The sequence below is a fragment of the Dendropsophus ebraccatus genome, chromosome 7 (assembly GCF_027789765.1).
Source record: "Dendropsophus ebraccatus isolate aDenEbr1 chromosome 7, aDenEbr1.pat, whole genome shotgun sequence".
NCBI classification, from domain to species: domain Eukaryota; kingdom Metazoa; phylum Chordata; class Amphibia; order Anura; family Hylidae; genus Dendropsophus; species Dendropsophus ebraccatus.
In genome coordinates this window covers 129,319,263-129,344,223 of record NC_091460.1, presented here as the reverse complement: position 1 = coordinate 129,344,223, position 24,961 = coordinate 129,319,263, and the positions used below count along the sequence as shown (strand labels likewise).

At 42.8% G+C, this 24,961-nt stretch overlaps 1 protein-coding gene across 1 annotated transcript in view; it reads right to left on the bottom strand.

The window, feature by feature from the left end:
• Positions 1-20,348, bottom strand: part of PRSS12 (serine protease 12) — a 110,452-nt gene extending 90,104 nt beyond the window's left edge. Inside the window, exons 1-2 of the mRNA XM_069978452.1 lie at positions 20,201-20,348; positions 16,196-17,842 (exon numbers count right to left, since the gene is read on the bottom strand). Of these exons, the coding sequence (XP_069834553.1) occupies positions 16,196-16,598 (403 nt within the window). The 5' untranslated portion in view covers positions 16,599-17,842; positions 20,201-20,348. The remainder of the gene's footprint in view (positions 1-16,195; positions 17,843-20,200) is intronic.
• Positions 20,349-24,961: the final 4,613 nt, after the last annotated feature.

The following is a 24,961-nucleotide window of genomic DNA, read 5'->3' as shown; positions in this document are numbered from 1 at the left end:
CATATACCAACATCCTGGCGTTGGTTTTTAAACATAGCCTAACAGCATTAGTATCAGCCATAGGTGTGCTGTGCAGCATGTGCAGCGGCTCCTTTCTCTCCATGTCGCATTTTATTTTTCTCCCTTTTCTGAGCAGTTGGCACTCCACTTCATAAGACCCACGTGACCCAAATTAGCAGGATACACCTGTGCTCACATGTCAGTACCTCCTATCTTTCCCATTCTATCTGCAGCAGTAATGGTGAGTGCAATACCATAGTCATACTTGTGTTGTTTGGGGGCAGCCTTCTCCGGCGGTGGTGCTGGCTGGGTTTTGGGGGGGGGCATTTTGGGTCTGGTCCTGTGACATTGGGATTGCAGGGCCATTCCATGGCTTCCCTTCCCTGCATGTGCATGCTTTGCGGGGTTGGCAGTCGCTGACCGACACGGTGTGGAGATAGTGTAGGGACCCATGTGAACCCAGAGACCGGCACGTGGTACATGGGGCAATATGGTTTGATCAAATTATACACCAACATCCTGGCATTGGTTTTTAAACATAGCCTAACAGCATTAGTATCAGCCATAGGTGTGATGTGCAGCAGCTTCTTTCTCTCCATGTCATAAAAAAAAATTAAGTGCCCAAAAAGAATATAGGTGCAGTCACCGATCCCCCATCAATTACTTGACATATTTCGCACTTATCTATGCTGCTCCTAGCCCCAGATTAAAAATGTTACAAATGATCTCAGTTTCACATGATTGTTCCTGGCCAGGAAACTACATTTCCCTGCATGCACTGCACTTTAAAACCAACTGCCAAGTATCCAGCTCCGCTTGTAGTATCTGTCCTTGTTTTGAGCAACCAACGTACATTGTTTTAAGTAAAAGTTGCATGGTAGTCTATGGACAATGGTTGAATGGTCTTTGTTTGCATTGACTTCAGCGCCAATCAGTGCCTTTCATTATGAAAAGAAGGGCCTTTGTGTAAATTAAAAACAACGGCCGTACTTTTGATAAAATGTTGTGTGAACAAAGCCTTACACTGTGAACAAAATATCTATCTATTCATCTACATAGATAGATTTAAAAAAGAGCGAGACAGATGAAACAACAGTGTCTCCTTTTCCCTATACTGCTCCGGAGGCTGTCACTGTTCTGTTGTTTCCCCACCCCTTAGCCAGGTGCTCACTGGTTGATGTGATCTTAGTGGTGTGCAAAGTTACAGATGAGGTGTTACAGCTTGCCTGGCAACAGAAGAGACAGAGATCATGTCACTCAGAAGGGAGGAGGGAAACAGAGGAGTGGAGACCATGTGGATCGGAAAGTGAGGATTTTATGCCGCTTCAGGCTATGTTCACACTACGTATATGACCGGCTACGTACGGTCCGCGAACTTACGCCCGTAAGCTACGTACGCTTCCCGAGCGGCGTACACAGCGATCTGACAGCGGTATTTTACTTGGAAATCTTCGCCTAGCCCCGGACACCCCACAGAACCTTTTGGATCGGCAAATCAAAGTGGAAAAAAGAAGAAATCACTACTACGTACGTGACCGCATGTTACGCTACGGGCGTAATTTACAGCATTTCTGTCCAGAAACAATGCTCTGGTTCATTTTTTACGGCACCGCATACGATCCGGGCGTAAGTTCCTACGTAGTGTGAACTGTGCAGCCGTAGATTGTATACTTTCCATTGTACGCAAACTACGTAAATCTCTGGCCGCTTATTCACGGAGCGCGCTGAACATAGCCTCAGGTTGTGAGTCAGGATCTGCTGCAGACAAACGGTCCAAAAAATGTAATAGAAACCTATTACAAACAAGCTTAGATTATGGGTGGAGATTAAACAGGGTTAAGTCTTTCTTTAGTAGAGTACCCCTTTAAAATTGAAAGATTTGTTTTCATAAAAAATATTTCTCACATTCGTTTAAAAAAAAAAATCCCCAAATGATACAATTAACTGCAAATGCTCTTTATTACTGGAGATTAAAAAAAAAATCTGTATTCTTCATTGTTAGTGTATTCGAGTAACAAACCATGTAACTTCTCGGTGGGAGATACATTTGTTTATCATTTCAAAGAACAGAATGCAGAAAGAATAATAATAATAATAATAATAATAATAATAATAATAAACAGTAATACAATTCTGGTTATTAAATTTATATTGATGTGCAGGTTTATAGGGTCTGTTTGTACTAATCCCGACTTGAAGCAACGTCCATTGTCTTCACACTGTGACTCCCTAAGCAATATCATTATGTGGAAAGCCTTATGTTTGCCCATGACTAGTCATTGACCTGCATGGAACATCTTTATCTTATTCCCTCTTCCTAGCGTGATGTTTAAAAAAAGAAATCAATATTTCACAGCAGTCGGCACACCTCGCAACAAGGGGAAGCTGGAGTGTCAGGCAGTCTAATACAGGCCAGCAGGTTTATGTGTAAGACTATATTAACAAGGCTGAATGTAAAACTAACATAATTCTTCTCTGGGAGGATGTAAGGATGATCCAATGATGAGACAAACCAGAAGGACAGTGCTCTCGCTCTTTACTCCTCCCCAGATCCACATTTGGAGAGACCTTTGTTTTTTAGGCAGCCTGCCACCAGTACTTGGAGAAAGCTAATATGAAGCACAAATGATGCAAAGAGTTGCCAGCTCTCTGGTTCTCATTCATATAATTCCACTCTGTTATGTTGTTCCAGATTGAAGTGAAAACACACATACATTCTGGTGGGAAGACTTCACTGATTTCACTAAATAAACATATCCTCGTTTACTTTTTGCTGGAGGGATAAATGCGTAATCAGAGTTTAAGGAGAAGTCCGACCAAAACCTATGTTAAAGTATTGTATTGCCCAATAATCGTTATGCAAATTACCAATATACACTTATTACAGGAAATGCACATATAGGGCGTTTTTCCCTGCACTTACTACTGCATGAAGTCTTCAATTTCTTGGGACCAAAGCCGGGCCGTGTGGCGGCTGCTTGTAGGTCTTTGGATGGCAGGACTGTGCCCAGCGGCTACTGCTTCTTCCCCCAAGGCTCCTGGTACACTTCTTACTGCCCCAGGCATGGTCGGGATGCCGTCCCCCGGGATAATACCATCGCCAGTGTCGGGGCAGCCGTGCACCCGCCCAGTAGAAACATATAATCCAGCCTGCCCCAGCTTGGCAAATCCTCCCCTGACTGTACCAGCTCCCTTGGACCTTCTCCTGGCCACCTGCGCCCTTTCTCCAGTGTCGACAGCAAGGAGAAGGTCCCGGGGAGCTGGTGCAGGTACGGGGAGCTCCGGGGGGGAAGCAGCAGCCACCGGGGGGAGGGAGAGTTGGTTGGCGTTTGCTGGATGAGTGGTACCACGGGCCGGCGACCAGGAGAAGGTCACTGGGAGCTACTGCAGACAGGAGGAGGCTTCCCCGAGCAGGAGCAGAATGGGGGAGCTGTTCTGGGTGGGTGCGCATCAGTGATGTTATTATCCCAGGGGATGGGCATCATAACTGTGCCAGAGGCAGTTAGAAGTGTGGCAGGAGCTCTGGAGGAAGAAGCAGTAGCCGCTGGGCACAGTCCTGCCATCCATAGCTCTAGCAGCAGCCGCCGCACAGCCCAGCCTGCACCTCAGGGACTTATACAGTGGGTCGTGACATCACAATTTTTGCAAGAAACTGAAGACTTCACGCAGTAGTAAGAGCAGGATAAAAAGCCCTTTATGTGCATTTCCCATGATAAGTGTCTATGGGTAATTTGTATAACTTCCGTTGGGCAATATATTTTAAAATCGCTTTTGGCCAGAAGAGAAGAATTGGATTAGCAGCATTGTTGCCCATTGGACGGCATACCTGTACTTGGCCAAACCAAAGAAGAGCATTCTATATAAGAGGAAATCATAAAAATAATCCCTCTGCTTGCTCTGTGCACAATGGCAGGGGCATGGTTAAACAGGGGGGAGGGGGGCTGAAAGGCTCGGTTGGTGTCTAAGACAATGGTTGAAGACTACATCCTACCTCCCTCAATTTAAAAAAAAAATTAGCATCATAGCTGTCAGATGGATAATCAATATTGTAATGGTTATGTAAGGAATTTTCATGAATGGTGATATAAAATACAGTCTTGATATCCAGGGTAACTACTAGGAGGTTCAGTATATACTGAAACTTAGATTCAATTGGGCGGTCAACGCCACATGCATGGAGTGATGTCTCCCTCCTCGGCCCAGATCCTGAGCTTGTGCGGTAACACTGGTCCCACCAATCCGCTAGTATCATTTATTTGATGAGAATAAATCCTTACCGGTCGTGTCTTTTAAAATGCGCCTGGTGCCTTGGTTAGAGCAAAAAATGATCTTTAAGGCTGGGTTCACACTATGTATATTTGAGGCTGTATTTGTGAGGCTGTATAGCAACCAAAACCAGGAGTGGATTGAAAACACAGAAAGGCTATGTTCACATAATGTTGTAATTGAGTGGATGGCCGTCATTTAATGGCAAATTTTTGCTGTTATTTTAAAACAGCGGCCGTTATATTGAAATAATGGCAGTTATTTACCGTTATATGACGGCCATCCACTCAATTTCAACATTGTGTGAACAGAGCCTTTCTGTGTTTTCAATCCACTCCTGGTTTTGGTTGCTATGAGGACCTGACTTGAGGACCAAATACTGCCTGAAGTATACAGTGTGTGAACCCAGCCTTAATCTGTAGTGCTGTGTCTTATTGGCGGGGCCTAGAGTGTCTGTGCCCCAGGTCTACAACGCCTCTTCTTTCTTCCTTCCCAACCTCCTCATCATTAGGAATAGGAACGCCCCCAGGCAGGATTTCTTCTATACATCACCTGTCTAAACAGTGCACATGTGCTATAGCGACAAAGGTGCAGTATAGACGAACGATAAATAGAAATTCTACCTGGGGGGTTGGTATTCCTACTGGGGAGGAAGAAAGGAGCACAGATACTTTAGGCCCTTAGAGCATCTCCCATAGGCTTCAATGAGATTGTTCTGGTTGTCTCAAAAATGCCATAGTTGCTAGTAGTTCAATAAACAGGACTAAGGGCTCTATTGCACGGGACGATTATAGTGCGAAAAATCGTTATATCGTTCGAATTTAAACGGTAATCATTCTGCGTAATTGCAACGATTAAAAAACCATTCATATGTCGTTGATCGTTGACTTAGATCTGAACCTAAGGGCCCTATTCCAACGATAAACGATCTCAAACGACTGCTGTTGCGGACAACCTGAAATCGTTTACCCAATTACACGGAACGATGATCGTTACTTATGATCGTTCTTACGGTCGTCTTGTCGTCGCTACTGAAAACGACCAAACGACGTCTTATTCCATGCAAACAATTTTCGAATGAGCAATGATAAAAATAGGTCCAGGTCTTATTAAGCGATCCACGATTTCTGCAACAACAACTGCTATTCAACCGAACGATTATCGCTTCAATCCGAACGATTTAACGATTATCTGAACCATAATCGTTCCGTGGAATAGGGCCCTAAAATTTATGTTAATCGTTCGCTGTAATTCCACATTCGTTTGCTCAAGTTCCGCATTTTCAACTAATCGTTCAGTGTAATTGCACATTGTTAATTGTTTTGCTGGGATCAGAAGGAGTAAACGATCATAGTAACTATCGCAATAATGATCATAGTAACGATCGTAACTAACAACCATAGTTCTGTGTAATATGGTGAACGATTTCAAGTTAACGATAAACAATCTGGTTTGCGATCGTTTATCGTTAGTCGTTAATCGTTAAAAATCGCTCCGTGTAATAGGACCCTAAAAGCTTATTCAGACAATGCTGAGTATTTGAACATCACCTTAAAATCTAATCTGACAAATCAGTCCGTCCTCTTCATGGTGTCGTTTTCTTATAGGTAAACATCAGTAAATGATTTAATGTGACCTTTGCCCCCAACACAAAGTAAGGCAGAAAATGCTTGAAATACCATATACATCGATCCTTCTCCGTAGCTCGTGGCAGTCATTGCTGTCAGTATTTGCATACACTGCCTTCTTTATCACAGTCACAATCAGAACTGACAGCAAAGAGGTTCAAACAAGTCTACGGCTTCTTTTATTCAGGAGACACCACCTTAGGGAAACCTCCACTGGGAGATAGCAGTTTATTAAACACACACTGGTTTCTCATCTGTTCTATTCGAGCCGCCCAGTATATATGGCTGCACACATCCCCCTGGTACCATAGAAAGAACAACGCACGCCGCTGTCTTTTTACAACAAAAAAACTGCAAAGACAACTTTCACCAAGACGCTCATCTCTCACCGGAGTTTACTACAATGTGGACTTTATTTATAGGATTTCCACTGAAGTCGACATCAGTTCTGGGATACGGTACCTGGAGATAGATCAGTTGTTTGACTCTGCAGTAATAAGCTCCCTATTGTGCACAGTGTGCTGGTAACTTGCAGAGTTCAAGAGAGACAGAGGAATACAAGACAGATTAGCATTGGGAGAGACAGGTTGTCACTGGCTGAGACAAGATACTTTACACTGAGTTACTGTCTACTTTCCACCGTGGTCCTATTTTATCAGGTTTTGCGCATTTGTTTTTCAATTGCAACAATCAAGACTCATTGCTATGGAGGACTTGTACTGCAAAGCATATAGATATCTGCTACTGGCTGAAGTCATTGGCAGCATACTGCTCGGTATAGCCCAGGGGTAGGGAACTTTCGGCCCTCCAGCTGTTGCAAAACTTCAATTCCCACCATGCCTGGGAAGCCAAAGCTAACACTTTTAGGCTATGTTCACACTACGTAAATGTACGGCCGTAGTTCTCGCCGCAGATCTACAGCTGTAGATTTTCGGGGTGGAACATAGCATTATTTGCTATGGAATCCCGGCCGGAGCGTACACACAACGTATACGCTTCGACCGGTTCCCATACGGCGCCGCAAACAACTGACAGGTCCATTATTTGTGGACGGAATTCAATGAATTCCGCCCGCAGAAGGATCTGTCAGTTCACACAGTGAAGCAAGTGGCTCCGGCTGCTTACTTCACTCTGTGCTATGGGAAGCTCTGATGTGGGCGCGCGCTGATGCACCCTCATCAGAGCTCTACGGAGGAAAGATCATCCGGCCGGTACTTAAGTGATGATCCGGACTGAGACCGGCCGTTCCGTGACCCGGCCGGAGTCACGGAACGGCCGGTCTCATACGTAGTGTGAACATAGCCTTAGTTTGTAGTTTTGCAACAGCTGGAGGGCTGAAGTTTCCTAATGTCTGGTATAGCCAAGCCAGTAGCGGATTATAATAGGTCCGATTTGGGCGGTAGCCCGGGGCCCATAACCACCTAAAAAGACTTATACTTTCAGTGGTGTATTGTCTCCTGGCTACAGTTCTGCCATGATTTGCAAAAAATCCCTTTTTTTTACAGCAATTTTGCATAATCAGGGCAAAACTTTAGCCCTTTTTCATCCATTTTTGCAAAAATTAATGCAAAAACATGTATTTTAGCAGGTGTAGATTTGTATCATGATTTACCCCTGTGAGCAGGCATAGATCATGATAAATGAGGTGCAGGAAGAGGCCACGTCTCCTCCTCGTCTTGTCACGCCCCCCAAGCTCCCCCAGCCCCCCCATCGGGCAAGCGAGGAATATGGCAGGCGTACGCCAGGAAGAAGGGGCGAATCTTCACCTTCTCCCGGGCGTTCGCCTCGGACGGACCGTTCATAAATGTCCCCCATACTGTCCACCTACTTTTGGACCACCCCGTATATATGGACGTGAGCTATTAATGGGCACACAATATTTGTGTTATGGCAAATTGAGGTGTTATGGCAAAGGTACGGCTGGTCACTTGCCAGATGGTAGAGCGTGACGCCACTCCTGTGGTGGTTGGCTGAGATGTAGCCGGACCCTAGGGTGTTGTGTTGTGACGCCAGTGGCGATGGAGCACACAGGTATGATGGCACACCTGCTTTTATTTTAAAGGGCCGGATACACCTTGTTCCCCTGTGGTCAGTGACCTGCTGGGCTGCTCAGGGGTCCCTTGGGCTGTTGTGATCACGGTGGTCTGGAGTGGAGTAGTGACCCATCCAAACTATTGGTACTGTCACCCACAGAAAGGGGAGATGTCCCAAGGATTGTGTGTATACTGTGTTGGTGCGAGGTGAAGGATCACAGAGTCTCTTTATCATAAATAAGGTCTCGTTTACTCTGAGGATATTTGTGTGCAGCAGAACATACAGCTGTGCATTTACAGGAGACTTTACACTTGATAACACTTAATAATACAGGATCCAGTTCTGTGATGAGAGTGTAGAGTGTGGTACAGTCGTGCTGACTGGGTTGCTTGTTGAGAAGGACAAAAAAGAATCAAAGAAGCAGAGAGGAGGATGTTGCGAGAGTCCCAATCCAAGTAGTACTATTCTCTGCCAGGATGTTGGAGGATAAGGTAGAAATAGAAGAATATTTGAGAGAGAATACTTGTGCCCGTGCATTGACTCTTGTCGGAATGAGCCACCTATTGCCCTATCAGTGTTGGAGGACCCGTCCTAGAGGGTGACACAAGCCCCAGACCTTGATACCTGGGATGAGCGGAATGCTGAGGGTTCCCTGCTGACAACCACTCTGTGAGATAGAGTTCATAGTCTTCTAGCAAATTTGCTCTATTACGATCAGTTCCTAGCTATCTGCCTTTGTGGATACTGTCCTGCACTGTGACTCTCCGAGTCCACGGCGTGGGTGGAGATGATCTCGGACTTGTCCTCTCTTGTGAAGGGTTTAACACTGCATAGTGCTGGGTAAAGCTACTCAAATAGAAACTGTTAGTTGGGTCCTGTCTTGCTTCCTCTCCTTACAGGAACCTAAGACTACTCTACACTACCTCTAACCACATGATTTCCTATCTACAGCCCCTGTAAGGTGCACTGTGAATGGGTGAAGAGTGCATACAGAAGAAGTAAAGAAGGAGATGATAGGATAGAAGAAGAGTGTACTCTCATTGGTTAACAGATCCATGTGACATATAAACAAGCAATAACCCTTTCCATACTTAAGCTGTGCAGAAACTAAGTACTGTACATATACCTACCTTAGCGGCATCTTGTGGCAAAACTTCACTACTATCCCTACTACATCACCACTTACACATAGAAAAGTACAGGCTTTTGCAAGGGTGTAACTAATCGCAACACCCGTGGTGGGACACCTCAATTTCATCTTGTTATTGGTGTTATTTACTTTATTACAATATTGTTTTATTATATAGTGGTAATGAATTCTGCAAATCTTCAAAATATTTCAGTTTGTGCAGACATCTACCCAAAAAGGAGCTTACAATCAAAATTTTCTATCTCTGGCACATATTTTAGACTGAAGATGATTTCTATGTTAACAGATACAGCAAGTTTTTTTAGACATAAAATCAATTCTTTTTTATGCTACTCCCTGACAAACTACCGCACACACTAGTTTTCGGTAGGAGGCATTGGGATTGTGGTTCAATATTAAATACCGCTATTGGCTATTTTTTTCACTTGTTACTGAAATGATATAAGTTGAGACAAGTTTTCTGTTTCTACAAAATCTGAACTTCTTTGTCAGTGAGTCCAATAGTATAAGCATCACTACTGAAAAACAATTTTTAAAAAAATAGATTAGTATTAAAGGGGTATTCCGATAAATTAAAAAAAATAAAATTGTCAACTGGTGTCAGAAAGTTATACAGATTTGTAAATGACTTGTATTTAAAAATCTCACAGTACTTATCAGCTGCTGTATGCCCTACAGGAAGTGGTGTATACTTTCCAGTCTCTTGCTTGGTCAGTCGGGGACAGGAACTGTCCAGAGCAGTAGCAAAGCCCCATAGAAATCCTCTCTTGCTCAGGGCAATTCCTGTCACTGACAGAGGTGGCAGCAGAGAGCACTGTGTCAGACATTGCAAGAATACATCACTTCCTGCAGGACATACAGCAGCTGATAAGTATCGGGTGGCAATTTTTAAATTAAAGTCATTTACAAATCTGTATAACTTTCTGATTCCAGATGATATGAAGAAAAAAATCAGAATACTCCTTTAAGTGACTTGAAGCCTAACTTGCTTTGCTTTAGGGAAGAATTTCTCTGTAATATGGCATCTTATGGAACTTTTGTTTCCATCAGGTTCCATAAAAATCCCCAGATATACAGAGGTATAGTGAGGTCCACTTCTAAGGATGTTGTAATACAGTTCCACACAGCTCCTGTGGATAGGGGAAAAGTGAATTTTTCCTGGAATACCTCTTTAATGGAAGATGAAGTGGTTACGCATGGCTACAGAGTAAAATGACAAACAACCTCTTCAGCTACTAATACATGCATAACAAGAGACAGAAACAAGCTATATAAATGCATGTACAAAAGGGCTAATGGTACGGGTGAAGTTCGCATGTGAAAAATAATAATGTCAAGGCAGAATAACAATAACAATACATTGACAATGTCTATAAAAAATGAAAAGCGCACATCAATTCAGTTTCAGGACATTTAACTTTAATGGTCCTTAACCTTTCAACAAACTTTCAATAAATCAATAGTAAAGTAAACGTAAGAAACATTGTAATATATTATCAAGAGGGCAGGGGGGGGGGATAAAGAATTTCCCCACTCACGGGGAGAACCTGCTAAAATTTGTCTACAGTAGAGGTACACAAATCACTGAGGCATAAGGTTGCCAGCTTTCCCACTTAGATCGGTGTGGAGAGGGGGGTGGGGGGGGGGGCTAGCTGCACAGTGGAACTCAAGCAGAGAGGAGACCTGCAGGAAAGCTGCTCAGAGTCCTAGTAAGTCTCTTCTCTCACCCCCAGTGCTTGATTTCCAGCTTACACTGCTCAGCGCTGCTCTATAATGTTCTCCATGCTGCTGTTGATTCCGAGAATGTGCTACTAAGATATAAGGGAGCAGGATTTCCTCTGTGTGTGCAATGTATAGGAGCTATCATAGCATCTAATCTATTCCCACCATCTCAGGGACAACCAGAAATTAGAAATTGAGTCTGCAGAAGTAAAAACACGTTCTAAATACTATATACAAGTTTCATAACAGTCAGAAATTGTGCTAATCCTCATGTACACATACACAACAGCTTATCCTAAAAGGTTTGCTGAAAAAGTGAGTCAGCAGTTAAATGTTATTAAGGTTGCGTTCACACGTACAGGATCTGCAGCAGATTTGATGGCGCAGATTTTCAGCTGCAGATTTGCTTTAAAAATCTGCAACTTCAAATCTGCGCCATCAAATCTGCTGCAAATTATATACATATAAAATAAAAAATAAAACAGGGGCGCTTGCATGTGCAGTTAGATCCTTTAACCCCTTAACGACATAGGGAGTATATTTACGGCCTGATGCCGTTAAGGACGTTCAGAGCGGGGCCGCGCGGCGACCCCGCTCTGAGCCGCGGCGGTCCCGGGTGCCGCTTGTAGCCCGGGACCGCAGGTATTAGCGGGCACGGTCTGATCACCGTGCCCGCTAATACAGTAATCAGATGCAGCTGTCAAACATGACAGCTGCATCCGATTACCGGACGCAGCGTCATCCCTGGTGTCTAGTGGGGAGATCGCTCCTCCGGGATGTTATCCCGGAGGAGCGATCTCCGTCACTGAAGCCGGCCGGGGACCGCTCCAAGATGGCGCCGTCCCCGGCTCGGCACTCGTTTACTTCCGGCTGCAGCAGCCGGAAGTAAACGAGTGCCTATCTCATGGATCTCTGCAGCATATGTATGCTGCAGAGATCTCAATGAGAGATCAGAGCACTTATACTAGAAGTCCCCCAGGGGGAATAACCCTAACTCCAGGGGGGCTTCTAGTATAAGTGTAAAAGAAAAAGTATTGTTATTAGTAAAAATCCCCTCCCCTAATAAAAGTCAGAATCACCCCCCTTTTCCCAGGTTATAAATAAAAGTAAATAAATAAATAAACAAACATGTTTGCTATCGCCGCGTGCGTAATCGGCCGAACTATTAATTAATCACATTCCTGATCTCGCACGGTAAACGGCGTCAGCGCAAAAAAATCCCAAAGTGCAAAATTGCGCATTTTTGGTCGCATCAAATCCAGAAAAATTGTAATAAAAAGTGATCAAAAAGTCGTATATGCGCAATCAAGTTACCGATAGAAAGATCACATCATGGCGCAAAAAATGACACCTCACACAGCCCCATAGACCAAAGGATAAAAGCGTTATAAGCCTGGGAACGGAGCGGTTTTAAGTGACGTATATTTGTTGACAATGGTTTGAATTTTTTACAGGCCATCAGATACAATATAAGTTATACATGTTATATATCGTTTTAAACGTAACGACTTGAGGAACATATATAACAGGTCAGTTTTACCCCAGGGCGAATGACGTAAAAACACATTTCCCCCAAATAAGCAAAATGCGTTTTTTTTTTTCAATTTCACCACACATTTATTTTTTTCTGGTTTCGCAGTGTACTTTATGCAAAAATTCAGCCTGTCATTGCAAAGTACAATTAGTGACGCAAAAAATAAGGGCTCATGTGGGTCTCTAGGTGGAAAAATGCAAGTGCTATGGCCTTTTAAGCACAAGGAGGAAAAAACGAAAACGCAAAAATCGAAATTGGCTCTGTCCTTAAGGGGTTAAAAACTGGACTGTCCATTTTACCAATAAAAGAGTTGCCGTTCACTTTCTGTTGGACTTAGCATTTCTTGGATCCTGAACGGTACGAAGGCCTTTGGAAGCCATCCATTTGTTCACTTCCATCCTGAAAATCCTATACATGCATCCATACATGTGAACGCACCCTATCCGGCTGGGTTCACACTATGTATATTTGAGGCTGTATTTGTGAGGCTGTATAGCAACCAAAACCAGGAGTGGATTGAAAACACAGAAAGGCTATGTTCACATAATGTTGTAATTGAGTGGATGGCCGTCATTTAATGGCAAATTTTTGCTGTTATTTTAAAACAACGGCTGTTATATTGAAATAATGGCAGTTATTTACCGTTATATGACGGCCATCCACTCAATTTCAACATTGTGTGAACAGAGCCTTTCTGTGTTTTCAATCCACTCCTGGTTTTGGTTGCTATGAGGACCTGACTTGAGGACCAAATACTGCCTGAAGTATACAGTGTGTGAACCCAGCCTAAAAGGGTATTCAGGCATCTTAGTTTTATATTATGCTGAAGGCATTGTAATAACAAAAAATAAGTCATACTTACCTACTTCAGTTCCTCACAGCTCCCATTCTATTGTTTTCAATTCTCCCACTGGTTATCACACATTGCTACTACCAAAGTGAGACAGGACCCAGCTGAGGCCAGTGATTGGAAAAGCTGACAGATCCTGCTGAGACAGCTAGTCTAAGTAGTACCAGTGGGGAACATTATTTGCGGGGAACCAGGGTAGGTAAGTATGACCCATTTCTTAATAATATGAAGAATTTTATAATGTTGCAATTCTCCCTCAAAATAGGCCAGAAATGGGTCTAAAGAAAAACGCAGAGAAAACATGAAAATCAGCATCCCATTAAACACCATCCCTTAAGGTGGCATCTTGGGAGGAGAGGCAGTCGGCTTGAAAAGGTGGATCGCTGAACAAACAAAGTGATTCGCTCATGTCTACTTATGACCACTAAAACCAACCACTAGCCTCAGCAGTCACACTTTGTATAAACTGACATTGTGGCACTTGTCCGATGTAGTGGTCATGTATTACTATAGCATGCCAATGCTGGACCAGAGGGGGACTGCTGGAGTATGTTCTAGGATTGGGGAGGGATCAACAAGTCAAAAAGTGTTATTTTCTTAGTTTTAATTTTTCCAGCAGCTAAATTTCCCTCTTTGAATTAAAATCTGTTGGACATCAAAGCGACTCTGTACCCACAATCTGACCCCCCCAAACCCCTTGTACCTTCAAGTAGCTGCTTTTCGTCAAAGATCTGTCCTGGGGTCCGTTCGACAGATAATGCAGTTATTGTCCTAAAAACAACTTTGTAACTTGCAGCCCGTGCCCAATGGGCGTGGTTTAGAATATCTGTGCCCTAACTTTGCACCACCCCTCCATCCTTCTTCCCCACCCTCTTCATCATTAGGAATGCCACTGGAACATTTTCTCCATGCTGAACATTGCACAGGTGCCTTAACGATCCAGCCCATGTGGCAGGCTGACACAGCTGAGGAATAGGAGACAATCTGCCTGGGGCATTCCCAACGATGAGGAGGGCGGGGAGGAGGGACAAAGAGGGTGTGCCAGCCTAATGCATACACAATCTAGGCCACAGCCATTAGGCATGGGGCTGCAAGTTTAAAAGTTGTTTTTTAGGACAATAACTGCATCACCTGCCGAACGGACCCCAGGACAGATCTTGGATTAAAAGCAGCTATCCGAAGGTACAAGTGGTTTGGGGGGGGGGCAGATTGTGGGTACAGAGTCGCTTTAAGGCTATGTTCACACTACAAAAATACGGACGTAAATAATGATCATACTCTTTGCTCATGCTTGAAATTATCAAAATACGGCCGTATTTTTGCCTTTAAAAATATTTGTGATCGTAGCCTAAGATTGGTGGTGTCTAATGACAGAGATTTATCTGACAGATTTTTGAAGCCAAAGCCAGGAACATGCCATAAAGGAAAGACTGAGATTTCTCCTCTTCACATATCCGTTCCTGACTTTGGCTACAAGAATATGGAAAATCTTGGTGACAAACAGTATAGATTTATAATAGCAGAAATACTGTTTTTTACCTGAGTTCCTCAGATATAGATACATCTCAAAAATATTTATGTGAAATTTTTAAAACTTGATTTGAAAAAATGTCTTATTGACCACCTGACCATCATCACTGTATACACAATGGGGGTCGATTTATCAAACATGGTGTAAAGTGAAACTGGCTCAGTTGCCCCTAGCAACCAATCAGATTCCACCTTTCCTTTTCCAAAGAGTCTGTGAGGAATGAAAGGTGGAATCTGATTGGTTGCTAGGGGCAACTGAGCTAGTTTTACTTTACACCATGTTTGATAAATCTCACATACTTTTCTACATTCCTTGACCATAGTATAAGCAATATAACTGCATAACTAGTCAGACCTCATTCAGGAACCTCAGAAAGCTGGGTAACAGAGCTCTACTAATAACCCTAACAATAATTCTTGCTTTTCCCAGAAACTAATATAACAATGTAAACTGCATTTCAACAACTTAAAAGCAGAAGATGAATGAGATATAATTGACGTTATTTAATTATAGGGGAAATGTGACTTTTAATAACTTAAAATTGCATAAAATGCTATTAAACATGGATGTGTCCTTACAAGCGTCCGAACCTATTGTGTAATGTTTACATCTCAATGTTTGGATATCATTAACCTCTAATTCATGGTTACAGAGGAGCGGTCGCAACTGGATCTTCCTGGCATCTTTGGCTCCGACTCCAAAAGTTCCAACGTTTGCCTTTCGTAGGCCACAGTAACATATCAAGTACAGCACCATGCTTCCCATACAAGCAGCAGGCTCATAAAATGAGGCAATGTTTGTCCTCATACATAATATATAGGTCAGCCTTTCAGTTAGATAATATTGTCTTATGCAAGCTCAAATTTTATAGTTCAGGGAGAAATCGCACAATGCCGGTTATTGTCGGTTTTATGCCATTGTGGTCACTGCTTAGGACTATACGGTTTATCCATTAATCATCTTCTACAATATGTTTTCATAATTCATTAACACTTACAGTTCCAGGTTTCCTATGAACTCCAGTATATGAATATTCTGTCCAGTTTTTATGCATAATACAATCCTTTTTGTATATAATTTAAGGTATACTGCTGCTAAAAGACGTTTCAATATATATATATATATATATATATATATATTTGTTTTTATTTTTTAATTTTTTTATTATATACATATATATTATTTTTTCATATATATATATTGTTTTTATTATTATTATTTTTAATTATATACATATATATTATTTATATATATATATATATATATATATATTTATACTTTTTTTTTCTTTTATTTTAACTTGGTTTAAACATTTCCATCGCACTACATAACTTCCATACTATTGCTACTAGTAATGTTAAAGTCAGATCAAATTTCATTTTAAAATAAAATCAGATGTTGGAAACATTTCACACATTCCATGGTTGGACATAAAAACACGCATTGCCTGGAGAGTGTGAAGAAGAAAAAAGTTACTCACCTTGTTTGCAGTCACAGTATCCCCAGTCAACTCTGCCATGGCTGTTCCTGAAGAAGCACCAAGGCTTACTCCTCCCATCCGGGTTCCTGCAAAAGTTGTGGTCACCAAGTCCTTTCCCAGGTGTCCTCTCCAAAAAAGTAGGGATTTCGACCCAGTTTAAACAATCTGCCCCAAACTCCGTCACATTGATATAGTCGCCTATAGAACCTTCTTTTCCTTTGTACTTTGGACAACCTGTGTGATGGTGATGATGAACAGGTAGTTGGGGTTGAGGAAGAGACTTCCGAAGTGACGGGTGATGTTGGAAAAGATGATAAATGGGTGAAGTCGGAGACTTATCAAAGCAGTCCACTATAGGGATGCTCCCTAAAATTAGGGCAACAGCAAAGCTGGTTATTGTCATGCTGCCAGCACTGTCTGTGTTGTTCCATCTCCACCACTAACCTAGTCCTGAAAGTGATGGGGGAGGTGGAGCTGCCACTTCCCCCTAATCCCATCCAGCCCATTTCATATTCATGCAGGAAGAAATGCAGGTCTTCACAGTAGAGATGTGCGGAGTAAAAACAAGGCTGACAAAAGAGAGACCAATCCTGAGTTTAGGAAAGGGAGACGCAGTGGAAAGAGGAGGAAGAGGAGGAGGAGGGAAAGGAGTATGTGGGCTAGGTTACTTATTGTAAGAGAAACAAGTTCTAGGGGACAGAAACAAACTATTTCAGATTCCTAACAAGCCGCAAAAAGGTTGAAGGCTGGCATGGGTTTACACCTAGACCAGATCACTTTCCATCCACGTGCCTGTGCCAAGTTGTATGTTGGCATTTCATAAAAGATAACTGGAAAGTCAGCCTGCCAGTCGCCAGCTTGTGACAGCAACAGGCGAGTTAGATCAATGGATATTTCGCGTGTACTCCTCAGTGTCAACAGTTCTGAACGGGAATTACGGACAGATGGTTCAAAGATGTTTTCCTGCTCCTCTTTTTTTTTTTTTTTATTCTAGTAAAAGTAGCAGAAGTTCCATATATCAATAATCGACCATATGTCACAGTCAGACAGAGAAATTCACTTCTTCTTTTTTTCGCTAAATATATCAGGCACAATGCGGTACAACCGGTAGTATCCAACTTTCCAAGTAGTAAATAGTTTTGGAACGAAATGTAAATTTCCAAAGTTTTTTTTTTTTTTTTTTTTAAATCCTCTCCAAGTCAGACTTTTAAGAAACAAGTGAGATATGAAGAATACTTATACCCGTCTTTATCTTTTTTTCCAGGCTTGCAGCAGATGGGTGATGCGAGTGCGGAGCAATAGCTGCAGGTGAGTTGATCTGCCAGGATGTTTCGGTGGTGCCAGCAGGCTGGTGGAGATGTAACTTTGTGTCCTGTTAAAGAGCTCATTACGCTTCTTCCCACGGTTCTTTCTTCTCCCGCTGTTAATGCCGCTATTCCCAAAGAACTTGCATTGCCCGGATTTATAGATTGAAAAGGCTCTTAGTTCACTTACTGGAATAAAAGCAATGGGCTGTGTGTCATGTAGGAGTCTGTTCTCTCCAGCTGTTTTAAAGAGCATGCATCCAGGCGAAGCGCAGCTAGTCAGCTGGTCAGATGATCCCGCTCCTAGCAATGCAGATAGGATTTCAGTCATCTCCTTAATGTGCTGCAAGTGACAGAAATAAAGATCAACCTAAACCCTGCCCCAGTGCTTTGTGTCCTGAAGCAAAACTAGTATCAAGGAAAAGCAGCTAGATATTATATTGTGCAGTTATTCTAATGTCAATTGTTTCCAGCCTGGATTGTAATTACTTAAAGGTCATATAGTAATAATAATATAATATAATAATAATGATTATGATTATTATTATTATTATTATTATTATTATTATTATTATTATTATTGTAATTATTTCATGCTCCTATATGTGTGGATACAATTACTCTAACTTTCATTACAAGCAAATAAGTTATAGTGGCCAGACGCTATATTTTCTTAAAGGGGTATTCCGGTGGAAAGATTTATTTTTATTTCAAAATCAACTGCTTTGTAATTTACTTCTATTAAAAAAAAAAATCTTAAGTCTTCCCATATTTATCAGCTGCTGTAGGTCCTACAGGAAGTGGTGTATTCTTTCCAGTCTGACACAGTGCTCTCTTCTGCCACCTCTGTCTATAGGAGATAGGAACTGTCCAGAGCAGGAGAGGTTTTCTACTCTTCTGGACAGTTCCTGACATGGACAGAGGTGGCAGCAGAGAGCATTGTGTTAGACTGGAAAGAATACACCACTTCCTGCAGGACATACCGCAGATGATAGGTGCTGGAAGACTTGAGAAGTAAATTACAAATCTATATAACTTTCTGAAACCAGCTGATCTGAAAGATTAAAAAAGAATCACCAGATTTTCCCTTTACAATAGAAAAACAAAGATTTTGTGTTCTACAAAAAAAACCTGTATACATTTGTGAAACATTCCCATCAAGCACCCCCAAGCCCATATGAGAGCCATCACACCAAGATGGCCATGGCGTGCCTCAGGACAAGATGTCTCAAGCCCCCGAGTGCCCCTTTAAACCTAGTGTAGCAGTCTGAAGTGAGGGGATCCCTAAGGGAGAAGGAAGGCCATACTGGATAAATAGATAAATGTCCAGTCACAGTGGTAATGGCTTTCTTCCTTCCTGAGGCGAATGCTGCCACAGAGGGTTAAGAGAGGGACTGCACCTAGGTGTTTGGTAATGATGGATGGTATTTGTAGTTCCCTCTGGGGCTCTTCCGCTACTGCTGCCTGAGGTGGTGAAGGAGAAGCCCTTGATGGTGATGAGGTGCAGAATAATTCGGACAACAGGGAGTCGAGGCCTGAGGTGCAACAGTGACTTTACTTAAAGCAAATGTACCATCAGGTACATTCACTTTAACATGACCCACGGATAGATCGTCGCCGGCACGGGGAAGCCGGTGCCGCGGTCCATTTTCTGAACCATGGTTTTGATTCTAACGGAGCCGCGTCATAGAGGGGCAGGGGATTCTGCCCACTGGGGGCGGTCCGGCTCACCTCCAGTGCTTCAGCCCCAGAGCGGTACCTGTGGATAGAACAGCGTAAACATGAACCGGGCCGCGGTTCAAAAAATGGACCGTGGCACCAGCTTCCCCACGCCGGCACCAATCTATCCGTGGGTCATGTTAAAGCGAATGAACCTGATGGTACATTTGCTTTAAGGAAAAGGTTTATAACAAGAACAGGTCTCTGTACTACAACTCCTCTTTTATAATGGCCGTCGGCCACAGATGGGTCAATGTTGTCTTGGTGAAGTCTTAGTGAGGTACGTGGAGTCACCCCTTTAGTGGTAGGTTAGTCAGTGAATCACACCCCAGTGCCACAAAAGGTTATTTGGGGCAGTCCTTAAAGGGGTACTCCGGCGCTGATAAAAAAAAAACAAAAACAAAAAAACAATCAATCATAAAGATAGTTTTTACATTTACCATCCCTCCTGAGTCTGTCTCCGTTTGAATTTCCAACTGTTTGCAGGTCCCTGAAGCTCCAGTTGGTGTCTTCTTTTTTTCTTCACTTCCTGGTTTGGGGTTTCCCATGATGCACTTGATGATCCTGTGATGTCTAACTGACTCTGTATAACTGTTAGATGGCTTACAGCTTGTTCAGCCAATCAGAGCTGAGCAATCTGTGTCATCTGACAAAGGGAGGCTGGCACAACAGGGCTTAGACCCCCCCCTCCCTCTTGATGATGTCATTGTCACAAAATGGCTGCCACAGAGCAGCCTAAGGTCAACAGTCATTAGGTAAGAATGAGTTTACTTCGCTTCCTGGTGGGGGGTTGAGGGTGAAAAAGATAGGGAAGGAAGGCAGATAGGTGATTGAAGCATATTACAATATTATATAACTTTGTAATGTATTTCAATTACTGGGAAAAAGCTTTTCGCTGGAGTACCCCTTTAAGCCACAGATTTCACTTCCCAGAAATGTTTATGGGCACTATGAGCAACGATCCCTCAGTGTTTCACAGTACCTAAGAGAAGGGAATCCATCCTGATCCTTCCTTGCTCTGACATAAATAAGTAAGCTCCTTGGCTTTTATCCCTTCTTGGGTTAGCACTGCATTACTCCTGGGATAGACTTCCCTCATAGGCTCGGTTCCTCTCAAATGATGTTATGTCTTCCTCACCCACGCTCAACTACTCAACAACTCCCTGTGCCAACTGCCTCTTGGGGGGGCTCATTAGAATAGCCCCGCCCTCTTTCTGGACCTTTCTCCTAGCTAGTGTAGTACAGTAAGGAGGCAGGTGGTGTTGCTATGGTAACTCCCTGATGTAATACTTGTATATATGAAACAAATATTATCACCTCAAACACCACAGCCATTACCACCCCATACTTACTAATACCACTATACCATAACTGAAATCCAGTATACCAAAAGCAATAATACCAGCATATAAGAAACAAATATTATCACCTCACAAACACCACAGCCATTACCACCCCATAGTAACTAATACCACTATACCATAACTGAAATCCAGTATACTACAAGCAATAATACCAGCATATAAGAAACAAATATTATCACAGCACCTTCATACCCCCAAACCATTACTAAATAACATACTGTACACTGTACAAATACTAGTATCATCCCCATACACTGACCCATTTAGAGGTAGACACCAATGGTACACAGGCTCTGCACACCATGCGTTACGGCTGGAGCGGCGTCCCGTGCTCCGGGCCTAAATTGTTAAACCAGAAAAGTTTACATGGGAGAGAATCCAGCAGGGAAGAGAGCATAGACACAGAAGAGTTCAGTCACATTCACTTTAGTGTGGCTGAGCTGGTGTACCAGACGACAGGGGTGTAACTTAAGTCCTGAAGGCCCAGCTGGGTGGTCTATCAGCTGTGTGTACAGTCATGTTAATGCATTCATAATGCCAAGGGGTTTCCCCCCAAAATCTGTTCATGAATGGAATATTTTATTTTGAATGTCAACTTAAGACGACAACTGGCCACACAAAAAAGCGCCAAATTATGCAGGGCGGGGGGGGGGGGGGGGAGCCATTAAATAAAAACTCCTTTGCAGAGGCCTCTTTTACACAGCAACATTTTTGTCAATATTTTGCATCTGTATTGGTAAGCCAAAAACTACAAAAACTAAAGTGGAACCAACACTACAATGAAAAGTTTTACAGCTCTTGAGTGTTTTGGATCCCTACTTTTAGGTCTTGGCCTAAAAATATTGATTCAAAAGGCCTAATTTTTACCTATCATCCACCATCCGAATATATGGACAATGTGCTATGGAAGGGAATCTGGATTTCCTGGCATCATCCTTCATTATGATGCTGTGAGTCCCAAAACTTTTTAAATCTCTGCACTACTGTACTAACACAGCCGTGTCTACCACTAGTGTAGCTACGATGGAGGCAGACCACGCAGTTTCAACAGATTCCGGGCTGTAGGGGGGCCCGAGGCCCACCCTGGCAAAGCATGATCTGCCTCCATGATACAGCTCACACCAGCACCACTCCACTCTTGCCAGCTGCACCAGTCCCCTAACCCGCACCTCCTGGACACCAGCCAACCTCAACAGCCCCCCACCCCACACTCCCTGGACACCCGCCGACCTGCTCCAACCCCCCCCCCAAAACAGCTGCCGGCCCACACAAGCCCCCCGTACTCCCTAGACAGCCACTGGCCACACCAGTCCCCCGCACCCTCAGAGACCAGTGAAGAAGGACACCAGGGAACTGTAGACAGGTAAGTAGAGATGGATGAACTTTCTGAACAGCTAAACCTCTTCAATTATTTTGATATTTTATTGCGATTCGTTTAAAGTGTCACTGTCAGTATAACTTTCAAAATCTGAATCAACAATTGATGTTATATAAAGCAAGTTTGCAATTTACATTCATTATTTTTTTTTTTTTTATTATGATTTATAACAAAACTATACTTACTTGTATGCAGGTCCAGTCTGCTGAAGGCAACTTTTTAGTCTTGTGCTGGAACAAAAGAACAAAAGAGACTTAACACTGGCCAGTACAGAGAGTCACGGCTCAATGTGTCCATCAATCACATAACTGCCTTCTTTGTGAGCGCTCAGATGGCCTGGGATACACAGGACTTCCTGTTTTTTGGACCCTTTGGAAAAAAAGAGTCTAAACACAGGAAGTGCCACGTTTTCCATGATAACTAAAAAAAATATATAATAATAAAATGAATGTAAATTACAAACTTGCTTTATATCACATCTACTGTTGATTTAGATTGTAAAAGTCATAATGACAGTATCACATAAAGACTTGGTTTGGACATCGAAGAACTTTGCCTCTAAGTTCGTCAAACCTGCCGAACCAAACTTTCGTTCATTTCTAGTCATAAGGCACGTGGTTGGGTTGGGTGACTTGCTACCATAATATGGACATAGAAATTATTGTATTCAGCATATGTGAACCTGGCCCTATTGTCTCTTTTTCTCTCCATTTAGGAAACGACCTTGAATACTTTACATTGAGTATTACGACAAATAATTCACTTGGAAAGTTATGTTTTCTCCAGGTTAATACACTGGAATGTACATTAGCATATAAATTGCTGCCCCGCTTTAAGTTTTATCTACTTTGGCCTCTGGGTGTTTCTAGTATCCAAGAGAACAGGACAATGTCAGGCATGTGCAAGATTTTTAACTCCTTCCTTATACAGAGTTTTATGTAGAGGGACAAAACTAAGTATCAAGTCTATAAAAACACGATTCCATTCTGTCAAAAAGTACAGTTGAGAGTCTAAATCTATTACATTTGGAACAATAAGTTATTTTTCCCATGAAGCACTATGCATCGGCCTGCATTTATATGTGGTGTTATCTATTACAGAGTGTGCTGTGGCCTTGATACAGCTTTCATAATCACTGTAATAATTGCAGCAAAAATTACATATATAATTCAGACATGGAGAATTAAAGGGGTATTCCAGGAAAATTTCACTTCTCCGTTATCCACAGGATAGGGGAAAAGTAGGAGGGATCCGATCTCTGTACTCCCACCCGCTAATTTCCTTATTGGGCCCCAGCTTCTGTGTTATGAAAAGAGGCACGGGTACGGCGTGTGATCAGTGGCCCTATTTATTCCTATGGAGCCAACGGAAAAAAAATGAATACAGCCCTCTTCTGGCATACTCAGCTCTTTCCGTAGCTCCATAGGAATGAATAGAGCTGCGGGTCATGCGCCGTACCCACGTCTCTATTCATAATAGAGCCAGCAGGGCCCGGTACAGAGGCCAGACACACAAACACACACACCCCGCAATCTCCTACTCTTCCCCTATTGGCTATGTTCACACTTGGTTCAACAGCTGTTAAACTGCCGGCCACCGGCTGCATTCAGGACGTTCCTGCAGCCGATACCTCTGTATCAGCTGCAGGAACGTTCTTTTTTACAATTGACTTCAATTAGTCATTCACTTCCATAAAATGTGAGTCCGCTATAATAGTATACCGCCAAATTCCTTGATTGGTATACCGCCAAAATTCCTTGATTGTGGGACAATCCACCTAATTATATAGTGATGTACTGTACTGTATGTATACTGATAGATTGCATTTACAATGCTGATATACAGAACTGTACAAATGATCAAACAGCATTATCACACATAAGGTCTAGAGATGAGCGAATACGATTCGATCGAATATTGCGGTATTCGAAAGATTTGAATTCAATTGAGTAGTGTGACGAATACGCGGGAAACATTCTAAAGCCCTCCCATCGCACTTAGCACTTTTTTTTAATCCAATCACCATGCAGGGAGGCCGTGAGGGACCCTGGGAGTACGTACGCAGCGCGAAAATGCCATCTACCCTCATTGTATAGCTGAACCACATGACCTCGAATATTTAATAATTGACTTCCGCCTCTCGACCGCTGATGCGCTTTCAACCTAGCCAAGGAGAGATCTTCGAGCAGGGAGAGATAGGTTTTAGTAGCGTTTTGGTTAGGCAGGATTACTACAGAACCCAAAAGTCCTTTTCAGGGCTAATATCCAGCAAAAAAAGTCATCTTTGAATCCAAAGCACTTCTCAGTGCTAAGACATAGATAACAGCAGCAGGTGTATTCATTCCAGTACCCTGTGTGTACAAGTGACTTATAGTGTCCCTGGTTTAGCCCACTAAGGGCAGGTAAACGTTATACATATTGTGCCAGCTGGCCAGTAAAAGGCAAGTGATACCTATTGTGCCAGTTGCCCAGTAAAAGGCACGTGATACCTATTGTTCCAGTTGCCCAGTAAAAGGCATGTGATACCTATAGTTCCAGTTGTCTAATCTCTGCTCTGCTGCGGCCTAGCATTCGTACAGCGTAGTGCGTGATACGCGCGGATAGCGTGGCGCTCTACGGACGCACATTGGAATCATGTATGTAATGCTGCGCACGAAATACGAAGGAAATGTGTGAACATTGCCGTAAACATTCGTAAAGTGTTCGCAAATATTTTTCCTTCGCAACTGCGGAGAGTGGCATTATACTGTGATTTTGGGGTGTTGGGTGCACCCAGGCATGCTCCCCCTGATGTCACAGTGTCACTCTGGAGGTGTTGGCATCATTTAGGGAGGTTTCATGGGGGACTTGGTGACCTCCAAGTGGTCGAATTTGGATTTTCAAGTGCCTCGAATTTTTTTCCCATAGACTATAATGGGATCGAATATTCGTTCGAATAGTCGAATATCGGTGCCTATTCGATTCGAATTCTCGAAAGTCGAATATTTCACTACTCGCTCAT